At 37.3% G+C, this 14,503-nt stretch overlaps 1 protein-coding gene across 3 annotated transcripts; it reads right to left on the bottom strand.

Moving 5' to 3' along the window:
- Positions 1-3,206: 3,206 nt before the first annotated feature.
- Positions 3,207-13,270, bottom strand: il13ra2 (interleukin 13 receptor, alpha 2). 3 transcript variants are annotated; one of them, XM_051402079.1, is made up of 10 exons: positions 13,107-13,270; positions 12,695-12,822; positions 12,181-12,332; positions 10,954-11,110; positions 10,727-10,847; positions 9,808-9,992; positions 9,514-9,668; positions 8,735-8,882; positions 4,270-4,387; positions 3,207-4,176 (listed from the first exon to the last, which is right to left on the bottom strand). In XM_051402079.1, the coding sequence occupies exons 2-10, from the start codon at positions 12,783-12,785 to the stop codon at positions 4,089-4,091; spliced, it is 1,215 nt and encodes a 404-aa protein (XP_051258039.1). In that variant the 5' UTR covers positions 12,786-12,822; positions 13,107-13,270; the 3' UTR covers positions 3,207-4,088. The 3 variants fall into 3 exon arrangements, with proteins under 3 accessions (XP_051258039.1, XP_051258041.1, XP_051258040.1); XM_051402080.1 differs by lacking the exons at positions 3,207-4,176; positions 4,270-4,387 and adding exons at positions 5,316-7,901; positions 8,283-8,349; XM_051402081.1 differs by lacking the exon at positions 4,270-4,387 and having other exon boundaries at positions 13,107-13,269.
- Between the last annotated feature and the right edge of the window lie 1,233 nt (positions 13,271-14,503).

The raw sequence follows: 14,503 nt of genomic DNA, 5'->3' as shown, positions 1-14,503 counted from the left end.
ACCCGCATTAGCACCATGTAGGAACACAGTCATGCCTCATAACTCTTTCTCTAACAAGTGTCCAAACTTGATCATATCTAGTGTCTTTCTCCATGCTCTATGAAAATAAAGCGGAGGAACACTGATAGAAAAATGTTTTATATGAATTGTTTAGTTTTTTTTTTTTTTGTAAGATAAGCTGGAAAACAGACTTTAAGCCTCCAGCGCTATTGGTGGCGAGATTGTTCTGATACAAATAAGCACAAGATAAGCACTGATTTAAAACAAAAATTAAAAAGGGTAAATAAATGCATATTATAAGCTGATTTCACACAAAATATTTTTGCAGTTGAAGATAGTTCTGCGTCTCTGCAGCTGCTACTACATGCTCTCATTTCTAAATTCTTTGGACATGACTACAGCTGTAATTGCAGAGCATTAGCACAACTAATATCAGCAAAAGAAATACAACCCCAAACAACCTTTACTCCAGCTGTTAGGTATTAGGACAGACAACACATTTGACTGTAAATCTCAAGCAGTGAAGTTTCTTGTTGTAAAGCTAATGTGGCCTTTGGAGAGTAGTCTGGCCCCTAGGCGCAGTAACCAGCCAGGCCCTGCACTCTTTCACTCTGCAGGGACAGATTCCAGTTACTGAACCTGGGGGACAGAGACAAAGATGGACTCTGACACCTCGTTGCCTGGGGAGGAAAATTATTGTTCAGAGCGATATAATAATGCACAGATGTCCTAAAAATTCCAAGAAAATTATGAATGAAAACCTGAAATTGTACAGCTCCTCTTCTGATCCTCAGCAGTGGACGTCCTCTGCAGACTAATAAGGCAGATAAATAGACTGAAAAGTAACACCTAGGCTACACATTACCCTGCAACCAATCGTCTATCAAGCTTGGCTCCACCAAAATTACATATTAACCTGAAAAAAAGTTACTCACTTTCCTTCACTATCACGCTTGTGCAGCCCTGCAGTCCCCTGGGTCCCCTGAAACACAAATACAACAGTCAAATCACTTGAATAACTTTTGTGTTTCTCCTCAGAATAATTCTATTATTCATTGAGCTGCAAACCATCCATTATCTTCTGTTTTATCATGCAGCAAGAGTGCTTCATTCAGACGAGACTCAGAGCAACTAGAGGTTGCACCCAATAACCACCCATAACACAAAAGTATTAGTGTGAGTGAGTGCATACTTTATTCGAGATTCTCGCACTTATTCACAGATTAATCACATAAGAACTCTCTCATGTTATTAATGAGCCAAATGCAGTAAACAAGAAAGACACAACTACCCGTAGACACACACTGCACATGGATAGTCAGGTATGAACAAGGCGACCTGGTGTGGGAAGCAGTCAGCTGCCTAGCTGACCTTGTGGATGTCAATGAATGTTGGATCAGTTGCTAAAAAACAGTATCAGCAGATCCAGATGGTTACTTTCCCAACACAAAAGAAAATATCATGCAGTGAAAATTCTAAGTTTAATGTCTGCTTGCATTGCATATTGATGAGTTTAGTGAGATATATGTGAAGCATCAACAGAATTGTGTCTGTGTGTTAATTAAGGGCAAGGATGATAGTAACTGTTGATCCAAATCAGAGCTTCCTTTGGCGTTATGAATCCAGCTCTGTTCTTCTTCAGGCAAATAGCCACACGGAAAGGTAATGAGAAATCCTGTTCATAACAAGATCTCCAGTGGCAATATAAATCACATGTAGTCCACTAAAAATATCCATAACATTTCATTTTTAAATGTGTTGAGTGCAATATATTATCTGGTCACTGGAGGGCACCAAGAGCTGTAAAAAGTGAAACCTATTCTTTATAAACAGTCAAAAGCAGCGTATTTTACCATGTATATTGGTATTGTGTCATGTGTGTCAGAGGTAAAACTGTAACATAATAACAAAAGTCACAGTCCTCACTGAATCTTGACCCTGATTCTTCACATTGACGGCTATTTACTTGCAAGTAAAATGTCACAGTTGAAAAATACTATTATTTGCATACAAATAATGTTTTCAAATTAATAATTCCTTGTTCTTCTCAGATGCTGAGCAGAATATTCACAACTTACCTGGTGTTGCATGTGGAAATCAAAGAGAAAATGTTTGAGAGTTACTGATTACATTGGATTTTCTTATTACAATACAGTATTATTTAGCTTTTATCCAAACAAATTACAATAGGTGCATTCAACCATGCAACCCAAAAATGTTAAGAGTCATGCAGTCATCTTGATAAACTACATGTCCTGATGTACATAAGACACTTTTCATTTTTTATACAAATGCAACAGTGCAGGATACTTATGAAAATCAATACAGCACTTTTTAGACTGTCCTTCATGACTGGTATTGAGGCCCCTGAGGCTGAAAAACACAAAATGAAAATGCAATCAAAGCAATCTGATATCTAACTATGCAAACATTACATGCAAAATGCAGCAGTGGTAACTTTCGCTGTAATCAAACAAACAGTTCAAACAAATGATGAAAGACATGGTTATGCAAACAGTACATTATTTTTAATATACCACTTTTATTTTCAGAAGTAAATAGCCTGTACTTGTTTAGTCTTAGAAATCTTTTAGTCTCCACTTGTTTTGTCTTCTGGAGGAAAGACGGCTTTCAATCATGCAAAGAGTTCAGCAAGTTCATTAACATGTATCAGTTTCAGCTGCAGCCTGTAGTGTTGTTTTGAGTGACAAACTGTTAGCAGTCATTATATCCACTTATATACTATAAAAGTGGTTGTAGCAAGTCCCTCGCAAAAGGAGGAATAGAATATTGTAACTTTTATCAAATTTTTGGAAGTTAGAACAAGGAAAGAAATGGGTTTGGTTGTATAGATTTATTGCATTGGGTGACTTTGAGGACTTTATTATCTTTATCTATCTTTTGAAAGGTTTGGGAACCCCTCTTCTATAATACACTGTCTTAAAATGATTAGGATGATTATTACAAAGCATTAAGTGTGATGATGCCTCTCAGACCCCATAAACACAGTAACACAAAGACGTACGAGCTCAGAATAGTATATAAGCATGAAAACTGTGTGTGATACATTCATTTTCCGAATTTCAGCCCTTGTTTATGCTCTTATAAAATCTGTATAGCTATAGTTATTAGTGACAGATTTTGAATACAAAAAGATTTTTTTAATGATGCATAAAGTTCGTAAAACAAGTAATGACAACATCTGACCAACTTTACCATTTAATACAAAAAAATATACAAAAATCAAAGGGTGGGTGAGGTACATTTCATATAATACGTAATTGAGGCATTTTGGCATATTTTTAAACAAAAATGTGTTAACATTGTTTTGCAGTCATGCTGAGTTACTTAAAACTCTTCAAGATAAAACTGGCAAGGAGCAGTGGCATTACAAACCCGTGACACGCTAATTTCTTCAGTTTTAACCCATTTAAAGTAAAGAAATCCCACTCAGTCTCATTATAAATTCTGTAAGGGATGAAAGACTTCACTGGCTTGAAGCGTACAATAAAATCCATTTCATGTGTATTATCCCTGTATACTCATATGATTATGATTATAAAAGCTTTGTTGGCTGAGCTAACTGGCAACTGTAAAAAAGGCAAAAGGTAAACAATTAAACAATAAACATAAAAATGAAATCAATAAAATCTGTGATTTCTCCACAACATCAAGATAAACTGGCAAGATATCTGGCAAATAGTAAAACATCAAAAACTAATTCCCAAAGAATGAGTAATCGCTCTTATTCCAAGTAACTCTGCTGACTAAATCAGCTGGCAAGTAAACAACAAAAACTGACAATGACAACGATTGATACTTTTTTTTCCATAATGTAAAAATATAAATTAAAAAAGGCAAGCATAGGACAGAAGGTTGAAATAATATAATACTGATTAGATTTTCTTGTAAATAACTCTGTAAAGCTGTAACCGTCAACCTAATATGTAATGTCTTCAGTAATGTGTAACAATCTCAAGTGATGACTCTGTGTGCATCTATGAGAGTTTTGTTCTGTAATTTTTTAATCATGCACCCTGAACAATGAGAGAGGTCTGTTTGAGAGCGGTGAAGGTTTTCATGTCTTTTCAGGCTTCCACCACTGTAAGAACTGAATTTCTGGCAAACAGCATGGTGAGCAGAGAGTCGGGTTTCTTCACTTGTTTTGAACTCCTCCTACAATGGAAGAACAGTTTAGAGTGAGCTTACCTTCACATTTCAATATCTCAGTGTGTGTGCATACTACACAGTATTTGTGTATTTACTCACACTTTGAGCACTGCCCCCACACACAGCAACAGCACCAGTATGGTGATGATGGTAACAGCAATATACACATAAACAGGTACCATGTCCCATTCTGGTTCAAGTTTGATTTCGTTCTTTTCTAAAAGAAAAGACACACACAAGGTTTTGGTTTGTTTTCAGTATATTTAAATATCCCTACAAGCAAAAAAACATTTATCACTGATCCTCACAAAGACAAGTCAACTAAAATCTATATAAGTGTTTAAAATATGCACCTGTCAACAACAAAAACACGTAAAGAAATATTTATATGTAACCAAAAATATGTAGTCTCTTTTAGCTCATTGTTTTTGGTTTTCTGGCACATTTTGTACAGTCCCATCACTCTCAATGCACACAGACAAAGTTACATCTACATCTATAACAAGTCAGCCCGAATATAAATTCCAAACAAAGCAGAAGATTCATATTTGGACATAATCCAAATATTTGTATTAGAGCTGTATTATAGTATTTTGTATTAGAGGTTTTAAACATGAGGGTGAAGTGTTGACTTTCTGATTGAACTTAAATCCCTGTCACTTTCTTCTTTCAACGTCCAAACATTAAAGGAGATTATGAATATGCAGGGCCATGTGTAGCAAATTGTTCACCCAATATGGATGTACACCCAATCCAGTGGTTTAAGGGTAGTAACAGCAACATAAATATACAGGATATCTCCAAAATCCAGTCATATAGTGGATTGTATCATGTTTTTTATGTTGTTGTTTTTTTTGCCATGTTACCAAATTTCCAAAGTACTTATAATGCTGTACTGTATAATTATATTTCCACCAAGTAGGGACATCATAGCTCTCTGCTCTTGTGAAATGCATACATTTAGTCTTTCTGGAGTTATGCGCAGTAGAATTGATTAAATAAAAGATGGTTTCATCAGCATAAAAATTTTAACGTTCAGTTGGAAAATAGATATTATTTATGTACAGGGTAATGCGCGAGGGGCCTAAAATTAGACACCATTATCGAACATCTGGAGTACAATGAAGGAGACTCATACCAGCACACAGTTTGATCAGACATTTTATTGTGCAAAAACATTGTGTAGCTTCAATGCCAAATGACAGTTTCATTTATCTACATGAATCTACAGATACTTTCAGTCCACTTCTTCAGTGTTGAAATAAACAGATTTTTTACAAGAATTTGGCAAGAAATCAGCGAGTAAAAATTAAACCAACAAAAGAATGAGTTATTCCAGTATTGGTGGACTTCCAAAAGTTACAAAAAATGAGTCACAGGACCTGTATTGACAACACCCCCCCCCCTTCCCTTCCTTCCACTCTCTGCGATGTGTATCGGGTGCTTTCACAGTGCACACAGAAGTGCTTAATGGTGAGCCCACAGTCCCTGTTCTTATGGGGGGGGGTATATCCCTATCTTCATTCAGGAGCGTGGTCTTTTATTGATTTCACGTGCAGATTTGTAAAATGCTTTCCTTTAAAACTTCGCACTCTAACAGCCCCTGCTGTTGGATCCTCGGTGCCATGACCACTGACAGTAATGACCCTGTCAAAATCCCCCAATAGGAAACCAGGCTCGTTGCGGACGCGTTCGCTTTACTATTAGAGCGTCTCGTACGGGCGGTGTTACTCTTTAACTGAGTTCATCCACTCCCGCCCTCATCTCATCTCATCTCATCTACATCCGTTTATCCGGGATCGGGTCGCGGGTGTAGCAAGTCCAGCAGAGGACCCCAAACTTCCCTTTCCCTGGCCACATCGGCCAACTCTGACTGGGGGATCCCGAGGCGTTCCCAGGCCAGTGTTGAACCCCGCCCTCTGTTGCTTTATTTAATATACTTCTCTTGCTTTTTATAGCCTAAAACTTTTGGAATAAAGGGACTATTATAGTTTTTGCTTTATAACTAGATACTGGGTTTTTTTTTACGTTTTGTTTTGTAGTAGCCTTATAGCAGAGCGGCTTCCGCTAGACAGGAAAACAAGTTCACCTTCATGGTTCAGGACCGAGCCTAGCGGATCGCGGGACAACACGGTCCCCCCTAACCCTCACCCCAGGGACTCACAGATTTGTGAGAATTTTTTTTTTTTTTTTAATTAACGCTTTTTTTCTACGTCATAAGAGAGAGATACTACTTTTTGCCCAGAGTGGCTCTGGGGAAAAAGTATGCGAAGTAGTAGGGTGCGAACTACAGGGGAGCCAGGGGGGTCTCAGCCCCCCTTAATGAGACATGAGCTCCCCTGAAAACATGATTTGTGAAATTTTGGGGGGGTCTCTAAAATATTGGCAAAATACTGTTTTTCCCCATGCATTTCCTTTTTGTTTTGTTTTTTTGTATTGTCATAATCATGGATCATGTGTAAAATTAGGCTATTTTTAATGTATGATTTGCGCATTACGCATCACTATTTCACTTTAATAAAGATACCGGCCTGCATGCAATTCTTGTCCTCACCATTGAAGCGTGGGGGCGTTATGTCTTAAACGTCAATTTAAATCAGACATCGGAAATGAAAAAAAGACCCGCTCTGAACCATTTGCACTGGAGCCGCTGGACCTGCTCAATTTTGGTGCTGAATTGTATTTACAGCCATGTTATGCAGTCATCATGTCTAAAAGGATGGATGTGATATGTGCTTATATGTGCTGACATAAAACAAGTAGGCGTACAGGCTTGTAATAATGGATGTGTTTTGAGTAAGTCCTCGCTCTGAGACCCCCCCCCCTAAAAATAGGGAAATATCCCCATACTTAAGTGGAGTTGCAGGGAGTGAAGAGGGGAGACAGAGCCCTGCATGAGTCTACTGGAGCTTGCTTGAGGCTGGATACAGGATTTGGGTTTGGCTCAGGGGCTTTGTTTTACTTTTTGTTTTTTTTCCCATGAAAAAGTATCTCTCATAAAGTAGAAAGGCGTTAATGCAGAAAAAAAATTTTTTCTCACAAATCTGAGTCACTGCAGATGTTGTGGCCAACTCCCACTCTTTGGTGGTGAAAAAAAGACAAAACGATACCTTGTAGACAGACTGTGTGAGTCACGACCAGCCACAACAAAGTCGTGACTGTTTAGTTTATCATCAAGGTGCCTCAGTCAGTTAAATAACTTCAGTAACAGTACCTTTGGTTCATGCCACATTCGTAGATATTTGTAACCTAAACTTGCAAAGAGCACTTTGTATCTTCACAGGGGTTCCGTGAAAGGGGGGCCGGGGGGGTCCACCCCTATGAAAAATTTCTGGGGGTGCGCCTGGTTAATGAGAAGTTAGCCTACGTCTCATGAGGGCCCAGTACGCTTATTACTGTACTTACATACATGTACTTTTTCAATATGAAAATGTATTTTAAAATAGAGCAATCTAAGTATAATGTAACACTCAACAAAAACTAATAAAGCCTAATATAAGGCAGGACCCTACTTACTGACCAAGAAATTTAAATTAACCAAGTTAGATACTAGAGGTCTATTGTTTGATGTTCAAAATATTTACTTTTTGTACATTTATTATTTTAAGCCACTGACAATTATTGCAACATTTTCCTTTTGTTCAGGATGTTGTCAAAACTCTCTGAAGCCTAAATAGAAGACGATCCTTCATCTCTCTCTCCAAAGGACCAGAACTTGGCATCATGTGTGTCTATAAAACAAGGACAAATTAGAAAGTTAGGACAAATTGTGATGTGTAGTTTTTATAAACCATGTTATAATTCCTTCTAATATTGAATTACAATATTGAATATAATATTAAAGGTATTTATGTATATATCAGATTAAAGGGAGATTTCCACACTATGTTGACAATGTATATGTAGTTTTTATGGATCTCTTTACAACATTAAAATCTAAATTCTCTTCAGCTTTGAAAATGATAACGAGCAAAACAAACTCAAATTGAAGTTGACATAACAACAGAAGGATAGACAATAACCATAATTGATTTAAAATATTACAAATATATTTACAATTTATTTTTTGTAATATCATACAAATAATTATAAAGAATAAAAATTAAACTGACCATTTTATGGCATCGGAGTCTTCAAGCCGGGAATCCACAAAGTTGATGTGACTGATTGCTGATGTGGCTTTAAACAAAAAAGTTGCTTCACAGCTTATTTTGTAATTCCTTTATTCACTCGAAAATACCCTTTGAATAGATCCTTCAGAAATGTGTTATTATATATAAATCTTCAGGAATTTAAACTAAGTTTTATTTATGTTATGGGGAAAAGTCTCATGGGAACATCCAAACACAGTGACAGGGAGGATATTGATGATTGATTGACGATTAACAGTATTTTTCCACACCAAGCTTGTCATGCCAGTGGACTGATTCCATGCTATTAATTGTATTTATATATTTATTTGTATCTATTATATATCAGGTTTTTTTGTAATGGGTAGTATTACACGGTGGAAGAAAATATTGGTGTTTTAATGCAATGTCGTAGTACATCGAAACATCTTTACCTGGGTGGCATGCTGGACGACTCCACTCACTCCAAAAGCTTTTGTCTGCACAATACTTTTGCAATTTGGACCGAACCCTGAAGCAGTTTTTCTCTTTGTCGTGGATGTAGGGCAGAGTTAGGCTCATCTGTTCGGTTATAACATAAACCTGTCAACAACGAAAACATGTAAAGAAGTTATTTAAATGTAACCACAAATATGTAGAGTCTCTTTTAGCTCATTGTTTTTGGTTTTATGGCACATCTGTAAGAGCTAAAGACCTTGCTTCAAAGTAAGCACTTCCTTATTAAAGGTGGTGTTGAGGTATTTTAACACTGCTGTCCTGTATGTGTTGTGGTCTTTGCACAACAAATAAAATCAAGAATATATTTATATACTTATTTTTGTCATCCCCATTGCTCTTGGGTTGGGTCTGTTAAAGTGTGGGATCATCCGACTTGCCAAGATCTTGTGCCTACAGTGTCCCCAATTGTCTGCTATTGTTAACACTGACAAGCATAGATTGATGTTGACAATATGTCTAATACTAGTAAATCTTGAAGACTTAAATATATAGCTATAAATTGTAAAGCGTATTATATGTCAATCTGCAGTTGGCTCTACAATGCTTTCATCAGTCTTGGATCTGTGGAAGCCAATAAAAAAAAAAAGGGTTGTGAAAAGCTGTCCACCCTCTGCTCAAGGATTATTGGGACAAAGCCTCTTTCAGGTACAGTGAGTACCTTAGAGTTACTCAACAGAAGATGTACTATATTATGTACATATAAGGTTATCCATACCGGTGCGGTTTTTCCATCAGGTCCCTCTTGATAGCGTTCCACCTCCCATTTTAGGCAGTGTCCAGGAACACTGCCAACAGGACGGTCCCAGTTTAGTTCCAGCTGCATGTCTGGACCTGTTTGCAGAATTACTTTCTCCGTGATTTCAGGCTTTACTGCATTAACATTAAAACACAAAAGAGCAGATTATAGATTGTGACAGGAGGCACAGAGGGCAAACTCTCAAAACATGAGGGCAATACCCTCACTGAATATTAAGGCTGTACTATTACCAGAAGGCAAACATTCTTTTACCGTAGTTTTGAATTTGCAGGGAGATGAATGTTGGTATCAGGGGCCCTTCAGGAGATGTGCCATTTACACAGAAGATTATATCAGTAAAATCAGGGAGCGATATCCCTGTGAAGTTGCAGCCCTTCCTGACTCCACTCGAAATAACATATCTTGGGCATTCCTCTACCTGTTCCAGTTCCCCGTGCCTGCAGAAGAGACAACCAGATAACGCACTGCTTAGATGGGTTCTATTGATTCATTCATACAGTTTTGTTGAGAGTTGGTGAGGTTTGAAGATGTAAATTGGATGTTAACCATCACTTCCATTTTTCAAGGGTCTGTGGCCCTTATTTAGTGGTACTCAGTAGTATCATCAGCAATTCCAAACATAACTGGGACAATTTTGTTCCTGATGACACTGAAGTGGATTTTATAGGTGCACGAACAAAAGAAACAAACTGTTGATGCATGTTAGCGTGAAGCTTCCGTCAGAACTTCTACCAGGATTTCAGGTGCAGTTGATTTCCTGTTGATTTTATGATATAGCAAAAGCTTCACTCCAAAATGCTGCAGCAGTTTTGTCAGTCCATGAGTTGTCAAGGTGAATCATAAGTAAGCATTTCAACCTGCTCGTAGTGCTAGATGCAAAGTCAAGAGATCAGCAAAGTTGTTAGGATTCATCCTCTGAGGATCTTGAATATCTGCCCAAATGTATTGGCAATCTATCCAAGGTTGTTGAGACATTCAATTCAAACCAACCTAGTGGTGGTGCTAGATGAAAAGTCAGGGGATCACCAGTGTGGTTAGGATTTATCTTCTGAGGACTGTGAATGTCTGTACAAGATTTCAAAGGGAGATATTTTGTTCTGGAGCAAATTGGTGGACTAACTGACTTCTGCAGGTGTGGCCACAAACTGTCTTTGATGGACATATAACGTACCAGAAAAAAAGATTTTGCTGTGAGTCGGCCAGCATCTTCGGGCTTCTTTCCCAATTGCACATCATGTAGTTCATGTTATGGTACACACAGACAAAATCCTGAACTGCTGTACCCACAACACCTAGAGGTGGAAAGGTGAATAAAGCCAATCAATGTCAATTCATACATTTTCCAAATATCTAATTATTGATGTTTTTACTACCATCTATTACACCTTTAGGTCTTACCTGTGTTAGTAGGTTTCTGGACCAGTTCAGTGTAGCTCGTACTCTTGATCATAGTGCCATTGGTGCAGGGTCCACTCAGCAAGGTGTACAATCTCACTCTAACATCTTTTGTCAGATCAAACTGAGCACTGTATGTTCTCCTGGCGGTCCTAATAGTCTGCCAAACCAGAAACAAATTTCTGTTATTCATGATTTCCATTGAAATGTTGTTCTGGGTATTTAAATGCTTGTATCCCAAGCTGATTATTGCTGTCTGTCCAGTCTGAAATCAAATTTTACACCTCAGTTGTTAACTTGAAAAGATCACGCCCTGAACTGTTCTAGTATCGTATCCTAACTGGTGTCCTGCCAACAATAAACACACTTTTTTAACAAATAACAATGAGACAGGGATGGGCATAAATTATATTAATTTACAGTATGTCAAGATAAAGCTTTAAACATCTACAATTGACTACATGAGATTATGAAAGAGCTTAATTAATGCATAGCCATGGCAGCAGAAATTGTCGTAATCATCACCATAGCCAGGGTCATTGTCATAGGCACAGACGTTATCACTGATGTAGTCATATCTGTGTTTGTCATTGTAATCTGACCCCTTATTGCGTCAGACACCAGCGTCCTTTGGAAACGTTAACATCTTTGTATTGTTCTTTTACTCCTACGCAGTCAAGATAAGGCTGACATGAGAATTTTATGGTTAGTTCATTCTTAGTCAAGCATATCATGATGCATTAACATATGTTTTAGTTTAGATCTATTACTTAGGCTCTGTTTTTTTCCCACCAAAGAAAAAAAACAGAAAACATACTAAGTGGTTGTGATGAAAGGCATTTTAGAAGTGAAATTTACTGGAATATTCTCCAAGGATCAAAGAGTATCCACAAGAAATTAAAAACATACAAACTGGTTCTCACATTAAAATGATGATGATTATGTATGATTATGACATATGATGTAAACCCCCTGAGGATGCCAACCTGAGGATATGGCAGCAGAACTAAACCAGCGTGTGGTGCATTTCCACAGAAGTGTGCTAAAGTATTGCACCTACATGCTGCTATTTTAATACTTCCACACATTTACACACACAAGTTAAGGTGGCATGACAATGCTACCATTACTGTAATTGCCTTCAGCTGATTCTGTTCATCACATAATAATCATACTTGGCAGGAGGTAAGTGCCTCAGATTAAGATTTGATTAAAATGATATGCACTTACAGTCCATCTGTCCCTGTATGTGTCGAAGTACTCCAGCTGATACTGTTTTGGGCACTCTCTCATATTAATCAAGCTTGCTGGGATGTTCCATGTAATCACAAGATGTCCAAGATGACCAGGGTCTAATATCACAATGTCCTCAGGAGGATCCACTGTAAGTGAAAAGGAAATTTATTTACAGTGTGTATCTATTGTATTTTAGGATGGTATACTAATACAATGTAATAATAAAATCCAAAGCAGAATTTTAACAATATAAATGGCAAGTAGAATTTCTGATAACTGCTTATTGCATTATTATCCTAAATCAATCCTATACTGGCAACTGTGCCCTGTCTCAACAGAACAATTTATTAATTGTGCGCCCTGCTAAATTCATTCATATTTTAATTTGACTGGCTTGCAAGGCACGGTAAGGATCTCGGTTTGTCGGGGGTTGAAATGATTCAGGTATAACTGAAGGGTGGCATAGGACCGATAAATTAATAATTGAAATAAACAAATCTGGACCAACCTGTAACTCCACTGCAATACATGCTCTCCCTCCAAGTAATTAAGAGCAGCACCAGTGTCACTTGAGGAGTAAGCCAGGATTTACTCGCCATCAGCAGTTATATACACACTTATTTTAAAAAAAGAAAACTGGAAAAAAAGGAAAAAACAAAAAGAAATGAAGATTGAAAAAATTGGAAAACAAAACAGAATGAAAATATATTCAGAACTGCGCTCATTTTAAAGTCTACTATTAAAATTCCAGTCGCATTAATCAAACAGAATAAAAATCAAAAAAACTAAATAAAAACATCACAAAATGACCTTAAAGAGATCTTTGGAATGACTTTCTACTTATGAACAAAAACATGATATTGAATAAAATGTTGCCAGACCAAATAAATCCGTCAGACTTAAGAGATAAATGTACTTACATTTTAAGTGAGAGGGCGTTTTTCTCTCCGGAGCACGTTCAGGCAGAGTTTAGAGAACTGACTAGGCGTGGGTGGACGGAGCCATTTATGTTGCTTGAGCAAGCGACTGCATCAGAATACAAAATCTGTGTTTTTTCCGGTAGCGTCTGATCCTGCTGGCAAAAAGGATCTGGTATCCGCACTTGTATTGTTTTGGTGTGAACATCTCTATGGTGCTCTTAGGAAGAGGAAGATAAAGAGATAGCGGAGAAACAGGGAGAGTCCCTTGTTGGTTCAGAAAACAGTTAGTTACACTTTAATAACACATTTTGACACTTGTTGGATCATGCTCTGCCACCATGATTTTTGGATAAGTAATAATTCCGCCGAAATTCTCCCTTCATTCGGCCATATAAAGATCATATTACAAAAAACACCTAAACGATCTATGTAAATGCAAGTGCATGGTGGTCAGTGATGCAACAGATTTAAAACTTCAAACCACAAGATGTCAGTGAAACAAAACTTTTACTTGGTGTAAGAGAGTCCAGTTGCTACTATATAGTGGTCCTTGTCATTATCAGTTTCCCACTGTTGTCATGGGAAAAATAACAGCCTTCACCTGATTCATGTACTTGTCACCTGTTTGGTGTTAACTCCATAATGTTAGCCAGCACCCACATGTCATCCATCACCCACACAGTGTGCCTTGTGACGCATTTCAGTTACTATCAGAAACAGATAGGATGCCTCACTGGGTTCAAGATCTTGAACATGAACTGCATCCCAATTTAGGGTCTGAATCCAACTGCTGTGGATATCTATCAGTGGAAAGTAACTATACTCAAGTATTATACCTATACTATAGCCTACTAATTTGAGGTACTTGTACTTGAGTAATATCATGTTACACCACTTTATACTTCTAGTCCCCTACATTTCAGAGGAAGTTTTACTCCATTACTTTCATTTGAGAGCTTTAGTTACTAGTTACTCTTCAGATTCAGATTAATACAAAACACAATCATCAAGAAATAATGTCTTATAGATTAAGCTACCGAGCAATATTGTTAAAATTACTCCAATCTTTACTAGCTGTATCATAAAAGTGATGCTTACACATGAATGCATTAATTATCATAATCAAATGATACAGTACATTATTCTAAAAGGTGCCATTCTGAATAATGTTTTATTTTTAACTTTTAGTACTTGTATATATTTATATATAAACTTAGCACAAAAAGTAAGGACATTTGTGTTTGGTTGATTATTTCTCTGTGGTAACAATGCTTTTTGGCAATAAATCTTATACCATTGGAAATCCTGTTTAGTTCCCTTTCAAATGGTGCCCCATTTGTAAGGAACATGCACTTGTGGGATGAACAGCAGAGCTGAGTATGTGGGTTGCGCCCATG

This window comes from Dicentrarchus labrax, unplaced genomic scaffold (genome assembly GCF_905237075.1).
Source record: "Dicentrarchus labrax unplaced genomic scaffold, dlabrax2021, whole genome shotgun sequence".
NCBI lineage: Eukaryota > Metazoa > Chordata > Actinopteri > Moronidae > Dicentrarchus > Dicentrarchus labrax.
The sequence above is the reverse complement of the archived record's forward strand: the minus strand, read 5'-3'. Positions and strand labels throughout refer to the sequence as shown.